At 45.8% G+C, this 24,881-nt stretch overlaps 1 protein-coding gene across 1 annotated transcript; it reads right to left on the bottom strand.

Annotated features, from left to right (window-relative positions):
- Positions 1-4,053: 4,053 nt before the first annotated feature.
- LOC132389699 (NACHT, LRR and PYD domains-containing protein 12-like) lies at positions 4,054-24,303 on the bottom strand. Its single transcript, XM_059962258.1, has 8 exons — positions 24,164-24,303; positions 8,900-10,675; positions 6,698-6,784; positions 6,398-6,568; positions 6,073-6,243; positions 5,357-5,527; positions 5,055-5,222; positions 4,054-4,742 (listed from the first exon to the last, which is right to left on the bottom strand). The coding sequence occupies exons 1-8, from the start codon at positions 24,301-24,303 to the stop codon at positions 4,655-4,657; spliced, it is 2,772 nt and encodes a 923-aa protein (XP_059818241.1). The 3' UTR covers positions 4,054-4,654.
- Positions 24,304-24,881: the final 578 nt, after the last annotated feature.

Below are 24,881 nucleotides of genomic sequence, written 5' to 3' on the forward strand. Positions count from 1 at the left end.
GTATCTTTGCATTATTGTTATGGTTTTGCTTATTTTTATAAATAAACATCTTTAGTTTGGTACCACCAGGCTCCAACGAATTCTTCTTCCTCTGCTGTTTAAACACCCAGTTACGGGGTACGTAACAAATCTTCTATCCCATAGAGTGGTGACTAGTTGCAACCTGTCATCTCAGGGAGGGTGAGAGGGGAACGGCAGGGGTAGATTTTCATATACTGATATGGAACAGAAACATGAGCAGGAGCAAGATGGGCCAAGAGGCCTCTCCAGTGAGACATGGAATTTGATACAAGTGATTTATCTTTCACAGATTCAGAATATTAAACACCAGTCTAGTTTAAGTCTAACATCAGCAGAACGGACCCCTGCAATGCTCAATGACCAGGGTTCAGTCCTGGGGGCGATGAGCAGTCGCAAGAACTGCAGAATTTGACAGTAACAGTCCCTTATGAACCTGCAGCTGCCTTTAGTCACCGTGATGGTTAAACGTTTAACACACAGATGATTTGAACTTCCTCCCTGACGTGCAGTTGCTGGTGTTGCAGCAGCTGGGATGATTGAGTAAATCTCTTTGCTCACTCCGGACAGAAATGTGGCTTCTATTTATTGCGAACTCACCGGAGCATGACAAGGTGGGTTAACTGAATGAGTCTCTTCACACACACGGAGCAGTTGAACGGCCGCTTCCCAGGGCGAAGTTGTTGGTGTATCTGCGATGAATGACGTCAAACGGCTATCAACGTCATGGCAATGGATCAAGTCAGATCACGGACATGGACACGTGGTCGTTCCCTCCTTGTTGCGGAGGAAAAAGACTTCATCCTCTAACTGGCCACAGTTCCGGCATCAGGCACAATATCAAACTCTCTGCTTCTCTCTCTGTATCAAAATGAATCATTCCTCCCCTTCATTAGCCTGTGACTTGGCTGTTTGTCTGTCTCCTTCGCATTCTGAGCATGCGCCACACACCTACTGAGATCACATTTTATATACACGGCTGTGACTGGAGACTTTCTGATTATTATGTCCCTCCCGGCATTTGACAGTAGTAAACTCAGAGACAGCAATGGTATTGAACATCGGGAGTAGGTGATTAGGCTTTTTCGTTGGAGATCGATAAACTGCCGGTAGTGTGTGTCTGGATGAGTGGGTCGTTTTCAGACTGGAAGGAGGTAGCGTTTGGAGTTCCCCAGAGTTCAGTGCACTGTGGGACTGCAGTGGCGGGTTCCAATCTGCTAATTACATTTGCTGGCTGCACTACATTGAATCCAAATAACGAGGCAGCGTATAGAGAAGAAGACATCACCCCGACACAGTGGTGTCAAGAAAACAACCTCTCCCTCATTGTGACAAAAACAAAGGAGCTGGCTGTGGATTACAGGGGGAATAGAGACAGGGACCAAATTCAACATTTCCAAGTCTGTTATGACACAAATGCACATTTTAATATTGATCATGACACAATGTATTTTTATATTGTTAATGACATATTGCATATTTATAGAGTTTTACTGACAGAGAATCGTATATTTCTGTTCCGTGTGTTATCCGAATGTACTTGCCTGTGATGCTGCCACAAGTCAGTATTTCTCTGTCCCTGTACCTTCCCGTACTTGTGCACTTGGCAATAAATTCAAGAGGACCTGAGAAATCTCAGTGAGATTTGATTAGTGATGATCATCTCGGCAGCTCGGTAGGTCGAATGTATGAGACAGTACACTGTTAAATGCAAAATCCAGAAGTGTTGATGATCAGAGGGATTTCAGACTCCAAGTTCATCGCTCCCTGAGAGAGACTGCACAGATTGATCGGGTGGTTATGAAGGCAAATGGCGTGGTTGTCTTTATTAGTTGAAGCATTGAGTTCAAAAGTCGGGAAGTTGTGTTGCAGCCGTTCCGAGCCTGCGGTCGTACTGTGACTGTTTCTTGAAGAGCGCCGGCGTGAGGAGGCGGGACTATGACGTCAGTCACAGGCTGACAGCGCTGACTGTGGATTAACCATGAGAGAGAGAGAGCGATCTGCAGACAGGCAGTCAGTCAGACTTAGAGAGAGAGAGAGACCGGAAAAGCTGATCGCTTCAGTTAGTCGCAGCTGAGGCTTGGAACTCTGCTATGCCCGCAAGAGAGCGTTGATCATCGGTACACGGAACCACAACGAATGTGTGTGGCTGTCACTTCGTATAATCCATAACAGTGGATTTGGGAATATCTTGTATTAACCCTCGCCTGGGTATGTTGTGTGGTAACCCCGGGAAGACGGTATTCCTGTGACAGGTCACTTTCGCTGATAACTCGTATCTGGACGGATTCAGCGGATAAGAACTTCGTCGACGGTTATGTCGAAGTAACGGCCTTTTCTCTACGTTTCACCCTGGATTACAAATATCTCTGTCCCATCATTTATTCCGTGGATTACTGAACTTTCCTACTTTACCATCTCAAGACTCTAAGCTTTGTTCCCTCACGCTCGATAGTCTGTGAGATACATTTACACATATATACACATAACACTGTTAACTTTCATTTATTTCATAAAGTTACTATATTATAAGTAGATACTAATAAAGAGAGTGATTTTAACATCAAAACCAGACTCCGGTGCGAACTCTATTGCTGCTGGTTCGTTTCTAAAACGTTACAGTTCGTGACACGGTTTCATAAAACTAGTTAGACCACATCTGGAGTGTTTCATACAGTTCTTGTTGCCCCCATTTTCGGAATGATATCGGGGCTTTGGACAGGGCGCAGAAGAGGCTTACCAGGATACTGCCTGGATTAGAGGGCATGAACTATAACGAGAGGCTGGACAAACTTGTGTTGTTTTCTCCAGAGCGGCGCAGGCTGGTGTGAGCTTTGTGTCATCCACAAACATGGAGATGCTGCATTTAATTCCCTCGTCTAAATCATTAATGTATATTGCAAACAACTGGGGTCCCCGCACTGAGCCTTGCGGTACCCCACTAGTCACTGCTTGACATTCTGAAAGGGTTCCGTTTATTCCCACGCTTTGCTTCCTGTCTGCCAACCAATTCTCTATCCATATGAATACCATACACCCAATACGGTGTGCTTTAAGCTTGCACACTAATCTCCTGTGTGGGACCTTGTCAAAAGCCTTTTGAAAATACAAATATACAGCATCCACTGGCTCTCCCCTATCCACTCTACTAGTTACATCCTCAAAAAATTCTATAGATTCGTCAGACATGATTTTCCTTTCACAAATCCATGCTGACTTTGCCCGATGATTTCACCGCTTTCCAAATGTGCTGTTATCACATCTTTGATAACTGACTCTAGCATTTTCCCCACCACCGAAGTCAGACTAACCGGTCTATAATTCCCGGGTTTCTCTCTCCTTCCTTCCTTAAAAAGTGGGGTTACGTTTGCCCTCCAATTCTCAGAAACTAATCCAGAATCTAAAGTTTTGAAAAATTATCACTAATACATCCACTATTTGTTCAGCTACTTTGTAAGTCATCGATTGGCAATGATGCCCATTGTCAATCAGCCCATCGATTCTTCCATGACCAACATTTTCAATTAGCCCAGCACCCTCTCCCTGGCAGCCTTCTTCAGACAGTTTTTTCACTCCCTCCCAGGTGAACGTTTTATATCCTTGCTTTGTTTTCTCCCTAGAGACCATTTTCAATCGGGGGTCTCTGAAATGAAAGACTCTCTTGACCACCCTCCACTGGAATTCAAGGACTGTTTATCAGAAATAATAAATATACTTCATATAAATATAAATCACCTCCAGATTCTGTGAGTTATTACTCCAAGCGTTGTGGAGGGAGAATCCAGAGGCTGGGAAACATGCTCAGTAAAACTCCAGGTGTGTAGACAGATGAGGAACCACCCCGGTAAATTTCACTGTTTGCCATATGAAGACCAGGAACCACGTGTGGTAAAACTTCCAGTGAGAGGGGTACAGAAACTAAAAACCGCTTACACTCATCCTTCCTCTTCAGAAAGGAGTTTCTGAGATGGGGAGAGGGACGCGATACTGTGAGACTGACCTCCCTCAGCCTGGAGGTGAGACTGTGCTGTGCCACTGTGAGGAGCTCAGGACAACTGTTGCAGTGAATGTGGTTCATGGGTCAGCAGTAACCTCAGGTCACTATGCATCAAATACAACTCAGGTCAGACATCAAGACAGGAAGATTAATTTATTTTATCATGTCAAATATGTATTAAACAACATGTGTCCTACCGGTTTGGGGGAATAAATAAGCTGCTGCCGATTCACTGAGAGTCACTCACAATAAACTGAACAGTGACAACGAGTGACAGGTTGAATAATCACTCCCGTTTCTCACCGTCATTCTGCATCGGGGAACTGATGATTATAAAATCACACATCAGGGCAGCGTCTGAGATTGCTGCAGATCCAGGGTCACTGTCGAGGTATTATATCGGCCAGACTCCCAACCCTCGTGGTGTAATTCCCAAGGGTCCCCCTGGCGAAACCTGCACCCGGACATCCAGCGAAAGCTGTGCCGCCGCAGGGAATGTGGGACTACGTGTCTGCAGATCACTTCAGTCATCGCCGAGGTCTTGTCTGGAGACAGGGTCCATTACAACCATTGGGAGTTAAATCTACAGGGCTGCCATTAAAAGGGAGGGTAAAATCTTCCCATCCCACAAGCAGATGTTCACAGGATCACGTCCAGTCCAGGTCTGCGTTCCTGCAGAGACCTCAGTTCCTCCTTTCCATTCCAACTGAACTGATTGTACCGCAGCCTGAAACAGATGGAACAATCAGCGAAATAAACAGCTTATAAAACAGTATCAGTAACAGGGACTGGGGTTAATCTACTGTGGGTATACCCGCACCATAGGGACCGCAGTGCTTCAAGAAGTCCTCACCACCTTCTCAAAGGCAACTGCGGGTGAGCAATAAATCCTGGCTCAGCTGGTGACGCCCACATTCCACATCCCGTAAGTGTATCAATTTTTAAAAAGTTTTTCAACAACACTCATAGACAAGTATCGGCAGATATCTCGCGGATCTGCAGATATTTTACCACACTGAATATTAACACAAACACTCACTCGACCCGCTCCAGATTCGGGAGGGTCTCTATGAGGCGGCAGAGAGCGGGAGCAGATCGGTCTTTGAGTGAGTTCCATCCGAGGTTTAGCCCTGTCAGTGACCGGTTCATACTGAGAGTGGAGACGAGATCTTCAGCACCGGAATCTGTGAGACCAACACCCCACAGCCTGGATGTGAGAGAGAGAGAGTGAAGGACACAGCGACAAGAGACGATATCAGTAACACTATTACTGATCACATTAATGTTCAGTGTCAAACACCCGGAGAATGTAAGCACAATCTCCCACAGTTTGGTACTTACTGCAGTTTCTGTATTTTACATTCCGGGTTCCTCAGAGCTGCAGACACCAGTTTCACTCCTGAATCTCCCAGTTTATTTCCATTCAGGTTCAGCTGCGTCAGTGACCTGTTTGTATTGAGAGCGGAGGCGAGATATTCCGCACCAGCGTCTCCGAGACCAACATCGTCCAGGCTGGAGATGAGAGTGAGTGAGGGTGAAGGATGTAGAGAGATAGTGGACGGTACAGATCGCTAGTGTTTATCAGCAACACAATCACTGATCACATTAATATTCAGTGTCAGGCAACCAGTGACTATGAATGAATGAATGATCTTTATTGTCATTATACATAGATACAATGAATCTCTGTTTGGCTTCCTCTCAGGCAATTAAGTAAAGCGGTAGATAAAAACAAGACAGTAATAGAAAAACAGTATTAACTAGATAAGTAGCAGTAAATAAGTTGCTGCAGCACCGGAATATCACAATAATGCCCAAAGTGCCTCTATTGCAAGTATTTGAGTCCTTGTGTGTGCATGTGCGTGCTCACAGTTTCAGTCATTGTTCTGTGGGAGTGGTGTGATGGTGGCCACTGCTCCGGGGTAGAAGCTGTTCCTCAGTCTATTTATTCTGGCTTTTAGTGTTCTGGACCTTTTTCTGGAAGGCAGCTGGTCAAACAGGGAGGGGCCGGGAAGTGTGGTATCTCTGGTGTCACTACCTCCCAGTCTGATACTTACTCCAGTTTCTGTATCTTACACTCTGCATTTCCCAGAGCCGCAGACACCAGTTTCACTCCAGAATCTCCCAGTTCATTCCGACTCAGGTCCAGTTCCGTCAGTGATCGGTTAGTACTGAGGGAAGAGGAGAGATCCTCGGCACCAGAATCTGTGAGACTGACCTCCCTTAGCCTTCAGATGAGAGAGAGTGAGAGTGACAGACACAGAGAGAAAGGAGACGGTACAAATCCCCAGTGTTTATCAAAACACATTTACTGAGCACATTCATGGTCAGTGTCAGACACCCTGTGACTATAACCACAATCTCCCACGGTCTGGTACTTACCCCAGTTTCTGTGTTTTACACTCTGGGTTCCTCAGAGCCGCAGACACCAGTTCCACTCCTGAATCTCCCAGGTCATTACCACTCAGGTTCAGAACTGTCAGTGACCGGTTTGTACTGAGTGCGGAGATGAGATCCTCAGCACCAGAATCGGTGATACCCACGTGGTTTAGCCTGGAGATGAGAGAGAGTGAGGGGCAGGACACAGAGAGACAGGAGATGGTACTGACAACTGATCATATTAATGTTCAGTATTAGACACCCAGTGACGGTAAACACAATCTCCCACAGTCTGGTACTTACCACAGTTTCTGTATTTTACACTCCGGGTTCATCAGAGCCGCAGACACCAGTTCCACTCCTGAATCTCCCAGTTCATTCCACCCAAGTCTAAACTCAAACAGACAATTTGATGAATCAAGTGATTCCAACGGTGGTCTGAGGGATTTTCATCACTTGGAGATATGAGGAAACATTAAAACCTCTGATAATCACTGATCGGAATTGCTCAGCTCCAGGTTAGTCACCGAATGTTAGTAATTTAGTCTGTCGTTCTGTCCCTGTAAACTTACCACATTTTGTTTCCCACAACAAGGAGTTGTGGGTGGGAAAATGTCCAGAGGTGATGGTGTAAGTGACTCTACCAGAGTAAAAGCACTGGAACAGATAGATAACAAAGGAAACGGGATGATCGAGGAAGAAATTCAACAGGAGTGAAAGGGTATGGGGAAAGTGAGATCCCCATGGGAGAAAAGGGGTTGGGGGGCGTGAGATCCCTCAGGAGGAAGGGGGATTGGGACAGAGATCACTCAGGATGAAGGGGGATTGGGAAGAATCCTCTAGCAGAAGGGGTGAGGGAGAGAGATCCCAGAGGTGGAAGGGAATGGGGAAAGAAATCCCTCAGCAGGAAGGAGGATCGGGAGGGAGATCCCTCAGGAGAAAGGGGTATTTGGAGGGAGATCCCTCAGGAGGAAAAGGGGATGGGGAGAGATATCTCTCAGGAGGAAGTGGGATGGGGAGGGAGATCTCTTAAAAGGAATGGGGGATGAGGCTGAGAGATCCCAACAGGAAGAAGAGGTAGAGAAATAGATCACACAGAAGCAAGGCGGATGGGGAAGAGAGATCCTAACAGAAGAACGTGACGAGGGAAGTGATATTCCACAGGAGGATGGGAGATGGAGTAGGGAGATCCCTTAGGAGGACAGTAATCAGAAAAGATGATCTGCAGTTCAACTCAGTAAGACAAAGGAGATGTTGACATACCTTAGGAAGACCAGACCTTCACGGCTCCCTGTTACTACTGATGGTGAGAACGTGGATGTGGTGAGGACAAGAGCCTGGATGACAGACTAGAGTGGAGAGCCAACACATGGCTGGGTACAAGAAAAGAAAGAGTTGCCTCGACTTCCTGAGGAGATAGCGTTCATTTTTCGCATGCAGGCCTCTCCTTCACATGTTCTACCAGTCTGGTGTCACTAGTATAATCTCTTATATATGGTGTTCTGGAGAATGGCATCACCACGGGTGATGCCAACAGGATCAATAAACTGAACAGAAATGCTGACAGTGTTATAGGAGTCACACTAGACACATGGAGGCTGTGGTAGAACAAAGGACCCTTCGGAAAATCTTGGCAGTTCTGGGCAATGTTTCTCCATCTCTGCATGTCACCTTGGCTGAATATAGGGGTACTCTGAGTACTAGACTAAGACAACTATGCTGTTCCAAAAAGCGCTATATGAGGTCATCTTTACCCTCGGTCATTAGACTCTATAATAAGTCAATCTGTAGCCGGGGATGTGATTACTCTCTCCTGTTAGACTGTTTCAGTTGCTTAATTTTTATTCTTTTCAGCTTCTCTTCTCATATTTGTATACTTACATGTTTGTGCACTTCTAATGCCAGTGTAACACTGTAATTCCCTTTTAGATCAATGAAGTATCTGTCCCACTAGGGAGGTGATCTGGACATATATTGCGCGGGAAAGGTTGTCCTGAACTGAGGCCCACAATCGGAGAGGAGATGGCCACGTGAAGTCTGGGTATATGGTGGTAAAGAGCAAAATGACGCAGGTGGAGTTATGGTGACAGTCACACATGGGAAGGGGGAGACAATAGCTTTCACTGGGTCAGCACACTGACCTTCAGGGGAAGTGGGTGTAAATCTCCAAACCACCTGCTGCAATCAGTGTTGGCCTGGGTGTCAGAAACAGTGACATGGGCATTGTCAATGGACGTGTCACAGGCAGCAAAAACACTGCCATCCCTGTCATTTACGACCATTAAACTAATGGCCATTGTTCACTGATCTGATGAAGTCTAACATCCCCTCACAAAGAAACCACAGAACCTTCCTGACTTTGGGGAATTACTGACAGATCCCCTGCTCATTTGACAGAGTTCTTTACTATCTGATTCACTACAGTTACATCCAAATTCCTTAACATTGAAATAACATTGAATTGGAACAGTATCACAGTACAGAGTGAGAGAAAAATGAAGTTACCTCAACTCCTGGCACTTGTGCAGCCCGGGCCCCAGCCGCTGGATTCCTTCACACTGAATGTGGCAGTCCAAAAGGTCGAGATGTTTTATTGTATCACAGATTCCGATGGCATGAGACAGGACCGCGCAGTCAATCGGGGTCAGTAACATTCGACTGAATGAAAGTGTTTCCACAGATCCCATTGTGGCCTGAGCCAGCCCACAATTTTGAGACTCAAACAGGTAGTGTAATGTGTTCAGGAGGCTCCTTTTACCAGCTTCGCTCCTCGTGTTACCACTCTGGCGTTTAACCTCCTCCCTCACCCAGTCAATCACCCGGCAGGTTGTTTGATGAGGAAATGGACCCAGAAACTCCTCCAGGCCCCGAGCTGTCATTGGGGAGGAGAGACCAGCAATAAAACGGAGAAATACCTCAAATCGCCCATCTGTCGTCTTGTGGGCTTCAGTGAGAAATTTCAGGATATCCCCGGGATGTATAGTCAGGAATTGTGCAGCTGCAGCTATAAACTCTTGGATGGTGAGGTGTGGGAATGTGTACACCACGCACCGGCCAGAATCCTCCCTCTCCAAAAGCTCCATCAAGAACCCGGACAGGAACTGGGAAGGCTGCAGATTGTACTTGATCAAATCTCCATCTGTAAACACAATCTTCTTCTCGGACACTCCTCTGAAGGCCATCTGACCAACCCTGAGTAACACATCACGAGGGTTCTCGATCTCTCGGCCGTGGTTTTTCAGGATGTTGTAAATATAGTAGGAGTACAGTTGGGTGATGGTCCTGGGAACTTTCTGCAGGTCCCTGACATTTTGTGTGAAGAAGGGGCTCAATGCCAGAGCGAGGATCCAGCAGTAGGAGGGGTTGTAGCTCATGGTGTACAGGATCTCGTTCTCCTGCATGTATTTGAAAACAGCTGCAGCCACCGTCTGATCTTCAAAATGCCTGATGAAATATTGCTTCCGTTCCTCACCAACAAATCCCAGGATTTCAGCCCAGACACTGATCTCAGCCTTTTCCAATAAATGTAACGCAGAGGGGCGGGTGGTCACCAGCAGTGAACACCCTGGGAGCAGCTTGCCCTGGATTAAACTGTACACAATGTCAGACACTTCACACCAGCACTCGGGATCTGGGCACTGGTGCTTGCGTTCTGTGTCTCTCTGACTGTCAGCAAAATCGATTCTGTGCTTGAATTCATCCAAACCATCAAATATAAACAGCAATCTCTTTGGGTTCTTCCAGACCTCTCTCAGGATATTCCCAAAGTAAGGATACTGATCCAGAATCAGTTCCATCAGGCTTGTTTGATGGTTAATGGAGTTTAATTCCCGGAATTTGAAACTGAACACAAACTGGAATTGTTGGTATATTTTCCCTGTGGCCCAGTCGTAAACAATCTTTTGTACCATTGTTGTTTTCCCGATCCCCGGGGCTCCAGCCACTGCTGCCGAGCTCCCAGATTTGGAGTTACTGCTCTGGAACAATGTTTCAGTCCCGAATTTTTCCAGCTCTCCACGGAGATATTTCTCTCTCCACTCCTCGTGGTCTCTGCCTCTTGCCAGCAGCTCATGTTCTACCAGTGTCCGATCTCGAACAGTAGAAATGACCGTGAGCTCAGCGTATCGATCAACCAGTTGGAAAACCTTCACCTTCTCCCTCATCAGGATTGTGTTCACTCTCAGTGTTTCAGTTTTTGCCCGCAGAGTCTCCTTGTGTTTCTGTTGAACATCTTCAATGGGAACAGACAGTGGACAAACTTTTAGATGCCTCAATTCAGAACTCAGTATTTAAGTACTCAAGAATTAGTTCAAAGCTATTTCATTAATTGGATTCATCAATGGAGGCTCGTAGAGTAAATTCAATTAACAGACTCCTGACTGGATAGAGAGGCCTGGTCCAGATAAATCCCGGATCATCACATTTCCAGATTAATTGTGGTGTGAAGGTGCGTATTGCCCTGGTAGTTTACTGACCCCCGACTGTCCTGTACTGGAAAACAACGATAACCCAGAGCTATCTTTGTTCCTGTGGAAGAACTTTGAAAGCCCGATGTTTGATTTGGGGATGGAGAAAAGGGTTGTGGGCATTCCGTCAAAGGAACAGGCCTGGTAACCACAGCTCCCCCTCATACCGTCACTGATTCAAAGCACAAAGTATATTTGTTGATTAGCTCCTGCACTGTGGGTGGGAGTTGTTGGGGGAGAAAATGTCACTGTCTTGCTCAGGGGATTGAGACAGTCAGCAGCTTGACAGAGAATGCAGACAATTCCCCGCACAACACCCCCTATCATCACAGAAGCTGCTCAGCTTACTGAGTTCCTCCAGAAAATGGTTCGAGACGCAGATCTGCAGTCTGGTGTCTCCGAAAGTGTCCATGTTGCAAATACTCAAAAGATTCAAGATTGAAGATACACAAGTGAAAAGGGGAAGGAAATAATTGTTATTCTGGATCTGATGTAGCACAGGAAACTCAGATAAAGAACACAATGGAAAACACAATAAATATAAATATATACGGTACAGGAGTCACTCTGAACTCAGGTGGTGGTGGTGGAGTGGGGGTTGTCAGTTGTGGAGGGGTGGCTTAGTCTGTGTGATGAAGGGAAAGGTAAACTTAGGTAGAAGGATAGGTAGATGGGGGAATGGATTAAGGGGTATGATTATCTTATGAACAATAGTCTTATAGGTACCTTATGTTACTGAGCAGTCAGAAAGGAACTCTACCCGGCAACAGGTGACGCACTAGGCATGTTCTCTAAAAGTGCTTAGCATAACTAAATATGGGACATAATGTTCGAGAGCAGGGGGAAATGTCAAGGGGAGGTACCAATATGAGCAAGTTTGGCTGCATCCAGGCTGGCCTTGGCAGGAATAATTATAACTAACCAATAATGATTTTACATCTAATTGTATCTTAGCATGTGATTGAAATTATTCTAAAACTGTATTAACTCACGTAATTATAATATTTCCTGTAATGATTGCTGTTATGAATTGTGTGGAATTGTGTTCGGGGGAGGGCACTGTCTCTTTGGGAGAACATCTGTAACTCCCCCCATATTATGGTTTTATTGAATTCGTGTACCTTGCGTTATTGCATTGGGTCGATCCGCCTTTGACAGTTGGAGGTGTTGATCAGTCTTACTGCTTGGGAAAAGTTACTGAATTTGAGTCTGGTTGCCCTTCTGTGCATGCTATGTAGTCTGCCCCCTCACCGGAGAGGGGCAAACAGCCCATACCAGGATAGGTGGTAACCCTCCTGATGCTGCTGGCCCTTTTCCGGAGCCTTTCTGTATGTACGTCCCTGATAGAAGGTAGGCTGGGGGTGCCGGTGATGCACTGGGCAGTTTTGATAACCCGTTGTAGGGCCTTTCAGTCCGCCACAGATATGCAGCATGTTGGCCTGTCCTCTGCAGCACAGCTGTAGAAGGACGGGAGTGTAGATGTGAGTACAGATCAGACAACGTCTGTGGAAAGGGGAGAAAGGGGAGATGCTACCGGTCTGTGACTTGAAATACAAGTTTGAAAACCATGCCGATTACAGGTCGGGTGGTGTAGAAGAGAGCAGAGACAGAGGAACTTCGGTAGCAGGTGGTTCAGGATTTCAACTGTCACAGGTCCTGCGTAGAACATAGAGCAGCACAGGAATAGGCCCTTCGGCCCACAACATTGATGCCAGCATAATGCCACATTAAACTCAGATGTTTAAACATTCACCCCATTTAGATTACAGTCTGTAGTATCGTTCCTTTTACCAAAATGCATTATCATATGTTTTCCAACAATGTAGTCCATCTGCCAGGTTTTGTCCATTCTTCTAATTTGTCTAAGTCTTGCTGCAAACGCATTGCTCCCTCAGAACTACCGATCCCTCCACCTATCTTCGTATGATCTGTAACCTTTGCCACAAAACCATCAATTCCATGATCTAAATCATTAACAAACCATCTGAAAAGTAGCGGACCCAATACTGACCCCTGAGGAAAGCCGGCAGCCAACCAGAAAAGATTCCTTTTATTCCCACTTGCTGCCCCCTGCCTGTCGGCCATTCCGCTGTCCATGCCAGTATCTTTCCTGTAACGCCGTTGGAGTTTATCTTGTTAAGCAGCCTCATGTATGGCAACATATCAAACGCCTTCTGAAATCCAAGTAAATGACATCCTCTGCCTCTCCTTTGTACACCCTGCTTCGTATCTATTCAATGAACTCTCGCAAATTCATAAAGCAAGATTTGCCTTCATATAAATTATCTTGATTTTGACTTATTTTATCATTAGGCTCTAAATACCTCGAAACCTGAACATTAATAATTGAATTGAATTGACTTTATTTCTTACATCCTTCACATACATGAGGAGTAAAAATCGTTACGTTACATCTCCATCTAAATTTGCAATCAGAGTAAACATATCAATCCGTATGTGCAATCCCAGTAATTTAAAATAATTTATAGACTCCAACAGTTTCCCAGTCACTTAGGTTAGGCTAACTGGCCTATAGTTTCACAAACAAGAGAAAATCTGCAGATGCTGGAAATCCAAGCAACACACACAAACTGTTGGAGGAACTCAGCAGGCCAGGCAGCATCTATGGGACAGTTGACGTTTTGGGCCGTGATCCGTCAGCGGGACTGGAGGTAAAAGGCTGAGAAGATTTGAAAGCTGGGGTGGGGGTCGGAGAGAAATGTCAGGTGATAGGTGAAACTTGGATGGGAAGGGATGAAGCAAAGCGCTAGGAAGTTGATTCTTGATAGAGACTGAAGGCCCTGGAAGAAAGATAATGGGTGCACCAGAGGAAGGTGGCAAGAGATAACACGAGAGAAGTACGAGGGCATGGGGAACGGTGAAGGGGGAGCGGAAGCTTCACTGGAAGATTGAGAAATCGATATTCATGCCATCAGGTTGGAGGCTACCCAAACGGAACATAAGGTGGTGTTCCTCCAACCTGAGTGTGACCTTATCCCGAGATTGGAAGAGGCCATTGATTGACATATTGGAATGGGAATGGGAAGTGGAAATAAAATGGGTGGCCTCTGGAGATCCCGCTTGTTCTGGCGGACACAGCGTAGATGCTCGGTCTCCCAGTCTACGTCGTGTCTCACCGATGTACAAGAGGCCACACCGAGATCATCTACCCCTCCCTCTGGTGTTCTCCCCACACCCTGTCTCTTTCATTAAACAACTTCCCAGCTCTTCGCTCATCCCTCCCCTTCAAAGTATCACCTACCACCTGGCATTTCTCTCTCCCCTCCCACCCCCGCCCTCCACCTTTCAAACCGACTCCTCGGCGTTTTATCTCCAGTCCCATCGGATTTTCTCAGGCCGAAACGTTGACTGTATTTTCTCCATAGATGCTGTCTGGTCTGTTGAGTTTCTCCATCATTTTCTGTGTGTTTGCTGATAATTTCAATTCTTTCGCTTTCTTCATGTTTTTTGTTGCCTTTTGTTAGATTTTAAAAGTTTCCCAATCAACTAACTTCCCACTCACTTTCGCTACATTATATTGCATTTCCTTTTCATTTATGCAGTCCCTAGCTTCCTCCTAGGGGTTCATTTACATTCATCTCTCTAATAAATCTGATCTCACAGTCTGTCAGGACCATAACAGAGGTGTGTGGGATCTCACAGTGTGTCAGGACCCTGTGTGGGCTCCTGACCCTGTGTATGTGTGGGGTCTCCATTCAATGTATTCGGCTGTGATGGGGAGCGTAGTAAAACAGTGATTGTGGACATACTTACTTTAGAGAATGTGACAGTGGCAGAAATTATGTTCTTCAATAATCAGTAGATACTCTGTCTGGCTGAAGCTGAGGTGAGGATGACCCTGGCCAGAGTCAACCCATCCAGCACTGCAGGGCCCGATAATATACCAGGTGGGGTTCTGAAAGACTGGGCAGCCCAGCTAACTGAGTTGCTGACAGATATATTCAACATCTCTCTGGAACAGTCCATATTTCACAGTTGTGTCTGCTCTCGCGGCAAACAACATGAGGAAAAGTGAAGAACAGGCTTGCAGCAATTTACCAAATCCATGGTGCAGGGAAACTGAGGGGTTTCATTGACCGGATGTGAACTGGAACAGCATTAACAGTGGTGACAGGGACTTGAGTAGTTTGTAAGCTTCTATCAATGGACCCATATTTAAATTATCGTCTTTGCGATTTGTTTGTGTAAATGAGAGAGACTGAACCAGGGTTCTGACCAGGATTCCTTATATTTCTATTAAAAGTTTCTAATAATCAGATAAAACATGAGCTGATGCAATATTAATATGTTTTGTGATATTTGTCTTTCCTACGCTCTTTCCTCTGTTAAATGTGCAGTTGGGTGATCTAACTCAGTCTGCAGTGATGAAGCCTCACAATCTCTGAGCCCATGCACTGCCCCGGGCTCCGTTTTCACAGACAAGACGGGCTTATGGATGTAGTGAAGTTTCCAATCCAGATGGTCACAATATAACTAATTGCAATACTATTTATAGATATTTTCAGTCCTTTGCAATTTTCTTGCCGCGATCCCACAACCCTGGGTTTCCCTGTCCTAATTCCCATCTCTCACCCTCCCACAGTGTCCATCACACAACACCGGCAGACAGGAATTTCAGCTTCTGTGGACTGAGCTGAGGAATATGTCCCCCAGTCTCACCCTCTGTAATACTGTAGCAGTGATTGTACTAGGGAGTGTATATGTGAACACAGTGTGTTCATATGCTACTCTGTGGTTGAACAGACCAGTTGGGATGTTACCCGGTTTTCTAATTAAAGTGATGCTATTATTGCTATTCTGTGACTGGAACTTCAGTGACGCCCAACTCTAAGAAACGATAATCTGCAGGAACCGGGGGATTTTAGAAACTGGTTAAGGGTGAGGCTGTTCAGGAGGGGGCACTGGCTGACAAGGGAAGGTTTTGACTTTTTGGTGTGAGGAAATATAAGTTGTTTATGTTTTTTTCCTTTCTCCAGATCACCCCCTTCTCCACTCTCCGGTGGAGAGATCTGTATTTGCAGGCCCCAGAGTGGTCTGACCACTTTCCTCAAACTCGGCAGATCTCTGTCCCTTTGCTCAAATGTCCTTTAAAAACTCTCCCTCTACCAAACACGTTTCCCTGTGTCTCCCTGTGCTCCCTGTCACAGTGCCAACATTTACATGCTCAGCTCCGCATGGCGGAACAAATTAGTGGCCCTGCCCAAATTACAACCGCTGGTGGAGACAGAGGTCAAGTTTCAACTTGATGAACTCTGCTTCGGCCTTGTCTGGACCAGTGCGTAACGCTCTGATCACCCCAATACCGGAGGGATTGTGAGGCTTTAGAGAGGGAGCAGAAGAGGTTTCCAATTTAAAAATATTTAAGGGAGTGCAGGCCAAAGCGCTGATGACATTCGCAAACTGACAATGACCTAAGGCAGAAAGAGTGACTGGAGAAGACAGAGACTGTAGTGAATGGAGAGAGTGGGGTAGGTGAGAGAAATAGAGACAGAGAGGAGAGAGATTTGAAAAGGAAGAGAGAAAACAGAAATAAGTGGAGATTGGTGAGTAGAAGAGGGAGAGGGTGGAGGGAAGGAGGAGATAGACGGTGAGGTAGTGAAAGGGAACATGTTGAAGAGGGTGAGTGAAAGTGGGAGATGGTGGTTACAGGTGGAGGCAGAGAGGAACAGAACGCTGGGGGAGAGGGTGCAAGAGATTGCGAAACAGTTAGCTTCAAGGAAAGAGTTTGCAGCGTGGGCTACGGAGACCTGGACTGGGCGTAGGGAACAGTGCAGAGGTACATACAACTCTGTGGGGTGTAGGCAAGGTTAATGCAAGCAGGCTTTTTCCACTTAAGTTGGGTGTCATTGGACCTAGAGGTCATGGGTTAAGTGTGACATGCAAGCTGAAATAATTAAGGTGAATATAAGGGGAAACTCTTCGATCAGAGGGTGGTGAGAGTGGGAACTGATGGAAGTTGGATGTGGGTTTGATTTCCAATAACGAGATGCAAATTTACGGAGTCATAGAGACGTACAACACAGAAACAGACTTCGGCCCATTCTATTCTGTGAAAAGGACTGCCTATTCGCATCGACCTGCCCCGAACCACAGCCGTCCATGCCCCTGCCATCCATGTGTCTATCCAACCTCCTCTGAAACGTTGAAAACGAGCTCATTTTCCTCTTCAGGTTTCCAACGTTCATCCGTTGCCCCTGAACACTATAAATGGGGTGCCAGAAAGACCCTGACCTAGGATTTTGGTTCACCCCAGCGGGACAGTTTTGTGTTCCTACACAGTTTTTACCTATATTGGTTGATAATATACGTAATTGTATGCATCTGGGAAAGGAGGGAATGGTTGGTAACCTGCAACCAGCACACCGGGTATGACTCCCCTGACAGGTGGACCTTTTTCGTGTCTGCAAGTTGATTTTATTGAATTGCCTAGAGTACATTGCTATAGATACTGCTTAGTTATTATACATGTGTTTAGTAGATGGATTAAAGCGCTCTGAAGAGTAAATTAGCCAAACCAACAACGGAGACTGGACTTACTTGGTTGAAGGTCTTATTGCTAGCCTATTCTACATGAGGGTTACACCACAGGGGAAAAGAGGGTTGTCACCAGCTGAAATCATTTATGGGCGGCCCATGAGGACACCCTGGGGTCTTGTGTACCATTGCTCCCAGAAAGTCTACCAGCTAAATTGGATCAGCATACCCTAGGGGAAATGATGGGGAAATATATATGCCAACCAACCAAAATACTCCAAGCATTACATTCGCAGGTTCAACAGGCTTACAAGGAAGAGAACTACCTCACACAGAGGAGTGACTATCCCATCAGAGAACCTGGGAATATTGTCCTGATCAATCAACTCGGTCCTTGGTGGAGACAACCATATCAGGTGTTACTGACCACTCCACGAAGAGCAATCTCAGTGGATCCATCGAACAGACTACAAATGTGTTACTGAAGGAACTGAGTAGAAGGACTCTCTCGGACTAAAGGAAAATGTATTGGTTGATTGTGGTGTTGGTGTTTATGTCTTTGAGATGGCTCACCCCAGCATCCGGGGGCCCCCATGTTAACATTTTTCTGTCACTCTGCCACACCTATGCCAAAAATGTAGAACTAGTGGCCTGCTGGGTTTGTGTCAAAACTCCACAGCATGGTAAAACTATGATTCCAGTTACAGTAATCCCTCTTAACCAGAGTGAGGAACTCTCAGGCTGGGCTTTCTCAAATAACACCCAGGGAAGTGAGATGAGAAACAGAACTTCCTAGACTGGGAAACATGCATCCTAGCCAGACTTGCAGGTGCCCAGCAGCGGAGAGGAATAACTGAGGCTGAGTGATTTTGGAAGATCACTTTTCATTCCTGTGGAGTAGCCAGGAATTCACCAGAGATAATCAATTTGGCAACAGCACTTGAGGAGCTGGCCACAATACTGCAGAAGCTCTGACAGAAACAGAGACCCAAGTAACAGAAATATCCACTGAAATGATTGCAATCCAGCAAACAGTCCTACAGAATTGTTTGGCTTTAGATTTTATCCTCATAGAGAAAGGGGGACCTGTGCTATTAGTGACATAGAATGCTGCACCTATATCCCTAATGAGTCTACTAACATTACATCCCTTTCCGAGCAGACTGCCAAGGAGATTGACAGCATCAAGAAAGTAGGGCAGGATTTACATGGGTTCACCGAAGGGTTGAAGACTTGTTAGGTAATATGTCGGGCATGATATTGCATTATTGCCCAATAGTTGTTCATAATTTTCAAAAGGAAGGAATGATAATGTATGTAAAATGGTTAAAACCTTGCTAAACAAGAGCAGCCTGTTTTTCTGAAAGAAACTGCTGATGATCAACAGATGTGGTAAGCCATACTGAGCCGTATTTCTTCTTGAGGGAAGCTCAACAGGGCTTCAAGATGCTTATCTCCTTGTGTACTCATGCATAGAGATAGGACACAGCAGTCCGGTCTGTGTGTGTAAGCCATTATGACTATTTTGTAAATTGTCTTTTGGTGCTGTAAGCCCCGGGTAATTGGAATGAAGAGTTTGTACATTTTCAGTGTCTGAGTGACTTTATCCGGATTCGACTTCCACAGAATGAGACTGTTTTTAAAGGGCTGGACTGCTGGAAGCACATTACCAGACCTGCAGTGATTACAACTGGATCTGACAGAGGCAAAACTGGTTCTGCTGGGCACATTCAGTCTCCCTCCATCTATTCCCTACCTTCCCTTTTACAGGTATGCAATCTCTAAAGGACCAGTGATTGAGTAAATGAGACTCACAAAACTTTCTCCTGACTGAATCACTGGAATCTCCGAGTCAGATGGGTTTCTCTCCAGTTGATGCTCTCAGTCCTCGGGCAGGTTCACTTGTTGCTGTTCCCTCGTCTTCAGTCGTGGTTTCCCACTGCCCGACAGCTTGATCCCCAAGGGCATTTTACTTGGATCTAATACTGTGATATCCAAGCTCACAGAGTCACAGAGCTGCACCTGCCACTTACCCACCCTGAGAGTCTCACACATCATCCCCACGTCTCAGACTGGGTAGTGCAATCCGGGATTTCCCCACAACCAATGTCCAGCTTCTCGAGATATCTTCTTCATTGCAGAAGGACAAGCATCCAGCCCCATCTGTAGAAACACTAACCAAAGTCAAAGCCAAAACACCAACAGTTCCATATGCCTGGAATGTCGATCGCAGGATTAGAGCCCAAGCACCAACTCTCCCAGTACTCCTTGCTGCCAGTAAAATGCGACAATGTGTCAGCCAGTCACTGTTCATAAACAAGTACCTCCACACCAATGCACAACACAACTGGTACCGGATGACCCTCTGGCATTCCATCTAACAAAAACTGATTCTGGAAATAACTCAGCAAGGCCAAAGATGCAAAAGAACACTTCACAATGAAGACAAAGGTTTAAAAGAAAGATTGCTGATATATAACATTGCAGAGGTGGGATACAGGGTGGACTGAGGTTGACCCAGATGGTTGATGTATATCACTGAAGTGGGAGTGAGGAGGCTGGACAGAGGTTGAACAAGATGGGCAGGGAATGAGCAGATGGAACCAGGTGGGAGAAGGGATCAAGGATAATCACTGATGAGCCTTCAGCAATACACAGATACTGAATTAACAGCATACACTACCATATAGAAGATTCTAAAATGACCAAGTTAGAACAAACAACAAGAACTTTGCCATATATACTTTGACCCTCACCACATTTTTATCAATAAACCATAGCAACTTTCCTATCTAGACAGTTCAAGTTTTGCATGGTAACTGCTCTGCTCGTGACTGTGAGGAACTGCAGAGACCTTTGGATACAGATCAGCACATCACAGAAACCATTCTCCCCCCTAGGCCTCCCAGTCCTTCGGTAAAGCAGGCAGTGAAATCAAAGATCCCCACAACCTGGGACGTTCTTCCTTCTCACCCACCACAATTAGGGAGAAACAACAGCCATAAAGCTGAAGGAAGCGAGGGGAGTTTAGGGAAGTTAACGGGATTCAATGGCCAACATCAGATGTCCCAACACAACACAGAGGAAGCATCACCACTCATCCGGGGACAGTACGAACACACCACGTGATCTTGCACCAGATCTGCAGTAAGAAGCCTCAAGTGACCTGCTGACGGGACTTCCTTTTCAATTCTGTGGAAATAGACAGCCCGGACTCCTGGTTTGGATCATTCAATGCAGATGAAGAGAAGTCTACACATTTTTGACGAGCCCGGGTAACTGGGTACTAATTGAGTAATTGGCCCTCAGTTCGGGACTCACGGCCAACAACAGATCTCCTCGCTCCGGATCGGTCTCAATACTCACCGATGGGAAATTGATGTCTTCGGCCCGCAGACAGTGATCCCGACCCAGGAGGTGAGGACACTTTCCCGATCCAATAAAATAATCTACTTCAGCACTGACCAGAAAGGAAAACACCACCAATCCAGAGACAGTGATCATGCGCAAAGAGATTGTTACATCTGCGATTAAATGGGAGGGGAAATGGGATCACGTCTACCATCACCCGACAGAGGCACTCCAGCTACCCAGAACTCTGTGGAAAGAAACAAAGTTGCCCCTCACATTCCCTCTCACCTTAATTGTATCAGACATTTCAACCCCCAAGAAAAACATAACATCTGTCTATCTATTCCTCTCATAATCTTATAAATGTCCATCCAGTCTCACCACAGCCTGTGCTGCTCTGGAGAAAGCAACACGTTTGTCCAACCTCTCGTTATACCTCATGCCCTCTAATCTAGACATTATCCTGTAAACCTCTTTTACACCCTCTACTATTATTATGACATTTCACATTCTTAAAATAGTGACCCTAACTAACCTAAGACAGGGAATGTTTTCCAGGATTAAATGTCAGGAATTGTGAAAAACTGAGTTTAAATGTAATTGGCTACAGTGCGTGTAAACTTCTGACTTCAACTGTAGCCATTAACATGAAAAAGAAAATTTGCCAGTATATCAAGCAGATAATTGGCAAATTTTCTGTTCTCATTGATGAATCAACAAGCATTAAGACCGCCCTAATAGTTTATTTGAATTGTGAAAGTGATAAGGCAGGTGATCCCCATTTTATGTTTTTAGATCTAATTGAATTGCCTGATCAGAAAGCTGCAAGTATTGCTAAGCATCGATTGAACTGTCTCAATAACCATGGGTTTGATGACTGATACCTGTCGCTTTTGCTAGTGATGGGGTGAGCGTAATGCTTGGTGTCAAATCCGGTGTTGCTGCAACTCTCAAGGAACATTACCGTGATGTGACGATTTGGCACTGTCTTAATCACAGATTAGAACCTGCAGGAGGTTATTCAGTGAGAGAAGTTCACAGAAAATAAAAATCATTTTTAAACATCTACAGACAAATTGTACTCTGTTTACAGTAGATTACCTCTGAACTGTCTGAATGTGCCTCTCAGAATCAGAATCAGGTTTATTATCACCGGCATGTGTCATGAAATGTGTTAACTTTGCAGCAGCAGTTCAATGCAAAGCATAATACAGAAGAGAACGCAAAATAAAACAATAAAAATAAATCGCTAAATCAGTTACAGTATACGTATATATGGGACACTTGCTCATCGTTATTTTTATAAATTACCTAGATGAGGAAGTGAGGAATGGTTAGTAAATCTGCTGACGACACAAAGGTTGGGGGTGTTGTGGACAGTGTTGAGGGCTGTCAGAGTTTACAGCAGGGCTGAGAACTAGCAAATGGAGTTCAACCCAGTTAAATGAAAAGTGATTCATTTTGTTAAGTCAAACATGATAGCAGAATATAGCATCAATGGTAAGACTTGGCAGTGCAGAGGATCAGAGGGATCTTGGGGTCTGAGTCCATAGGACACTCAAAGCTGCTACGCAGGTTGACACTGTGGTTAAGGCGATATACAGTGTGTCAACCTTCATCAATTGTGGGATTGAATTCAGGAGCTGAGAGGTAAAGTCGCAACTATATAGGACCCTTGTCACACCCCACTGTGCTCAGTTCTGGTCGCCTCACTACAGGAATGATGTGGAAGCCTTAGAAAGGGTGCAGAGATTTACAAGGATGTTGCCTGGATTGGGGAGCATGCCTGATGGAAAAATGTTGAGTAAACTCGAACTTTTCTCCTTGGAGCAACAGAGGATGAGAGGTGACCTGTCAGAAGTGCATAAGATAATGAGTGGTATTGATCGTGTGGAAATTCAAGGGCTTTTACCTAGGGCTGAAATTGTTGCCACAAGAGGGCACAGGTTTAAGATGTTGGGGAGTAGGTACAGAGGGATGTCAGGGACAAGTCTTTTACTCAGAGAGTGGTGAGTGTGTGGAATGGGCTGCCGGCAACGGTGGTGGAGGCGGATACGATAGGGTCTTTATTAAGAGACTTTTGGATAGGTACCTGGAGACATCAGAGAAAAAAGGAGAAAAACTGGCTTAGAAAACTAGAGGGCTATTGGTAACCTTAGAAATTTCCAAGGTCAGGACATGTCGGCACAACTTTGTGGGCCAAAGTGCCTGTATTGTGCTGTAGGTTTTCTATGTTTCGGTGAATAGATTAAAATCATGCAAGAAACAGAAAAACTATATATTTTAAAAGTGAGGTAGTGTTTAGGGGTTCAATGCCCATTTAGCTATTGGATGGCAGAGGAGAAGAAACTGTTCCTGAATCACTGAGTGTGTGCCTTCAAGCTTCTGTACCTCTCTATCTGATAGTAACATTGACAAAAGGGCAAACCCTGGGTGCTGGAGGGCCTTAATAATGGACGCTGCCTTTCTCATCCTCTGGTAATCTTATAAACGTCTACCCAGTCTCACCCCTGCCGGCACGGCTCCAGAGAAAACTAAACAATTTTGTCCAACCTCTCGTTATATCTCATGCCCTCTAATCCAGGCAATATCCTGGTAAACCTCTTCCACATCCTCTCCAAAGCCCCGACATCCTTCCGAAAATGAGGGCACTCTAGGTGTTGTCTAACTAGTTTTATAAAGCTGCAAAACAACTTCCCGACTTTTGAAGTCAATGCTTCAACTAATAAAGACAACCACGCCATTTGCCTTCTTAACCACCGGATCAATCTGTGCAGTCTCTTTCAGGGAGCGATGAACTTGGAGTCTGAGATCCCTCTGATCATCAACACTGTTCAGGGTTTTGCATTTAACAGGGTAGTGTCTTATACATTCGACCTACCGAGCTGCCGAGATGATTATCACTGATCAAATCTCAGTGAGATTTCTCAGATCCTGCTGAATTTGATGTCAAGTGCACGTACGGAGAAACACTGACTTGTAGTAGCATCACAAGCAAGAACATTCAGAAAACACAGGGAACATAAATCATGTAATTCTCTGTCAGTAACAATATAGAAACATGTTTTACGTCCTCCTGCTAATTGGACCAGAACAACAGGAGCTGAGCGGCGGCTCATCTCAGACGGTTCGGTGTGAAGGTCTCACAACCCGGACCGAACCCAGCAGATTCTGTGAAGGAAGCGAGGCGATGCCGCCAGTTCGGGAAGGTTCATCCCCTCCCCCTTCAGGTTTCACCGATCGCCTTGTGCTTCTCTCCGCCCCCCAGTACCTTTTATTCTCCAGTCCTGCCGAAGGGTTTCGGCCGGTAACGTTGACTGTACTCTTTTCCTAGCTGTTACCCGGCTGGCTGAGTTCCTCCAGCATTTTGTGCCCGTTGCTCGCATTTCCCGCATCAGCAGATTTACTCACTACCCACCGTCAGACCCCTCCGCTCGGGACCGGCTTCAGTACTCACCGAAGGGAAATTGCTGGTGTTGCCCCGCAGAGAATAATCCGTCCCGGCTCGCCGCCCCAGGAGGGAAGACCCCTCCCGATCCCGATCCCGATCCCTCCGCCGACTCGCTTCCACAAAGGACGAAATCCCGGACTGAGCATGCGCGATGTGTATAACGCGTCATCGGGTGGCGGGCGGGGCCTCGGAAACAAACCAGCTGGTGCTGCCGATCTGCGGTAAAACGGGATCACGTGACTTTATGTCTCCCACGTGACCCTATCTCTGCTTCTCAGTCCTCACACGCTGCCCGACCCACTGCCACATTTCTCACATTATTTCTCTATATTATTTTCATATTTACACCAGATACGTATTTAGTTTTTCCCTCCATATTTCCCCGATCCCTTTCCCTCCACCCCCAGATCACAGAGGTCTCAGAGTTAGAGTTTCGATTCCCATCCGGGTCAAACACACAATTCAGACCCACACAGGAAATGTGCAGGTTTCATTTAAATCAGTCTATGTTTATAAACACTAATTACTGTTCACATTCCTCTGGCCTCACTGGACTGGAACACTGAAACATCAAGTGAGAAACAGGTGGGCCATTCCGCCCCTCTAACCCTCAACAAGATGGCGGCTGGTCTCCCGTCTCAGCCACATGTTTCTGCGCGATCCTCATTCCCTCGATCTCTTAGGTCTCCACACATCTGCCGGCCTCTGTTTTATGTGAGGACAA

This window comes from Hypanus sabinus, unplaced genomic scaffold (genome assembly GCF_030144855.1).
Source record: "Hypanus sabinus isolate sHypSab1 unplaced genomic scaffold, sHypSab1.hap1 scaffold_631, whole genome shotgun sequence".
Taxonomy (NCBI): Eukaryota; Metazoa; Chordata; class Chondrichthyes; order Myliobatiformes; family Dasyatidae; genus Hypanus; species Hypanus sabinus.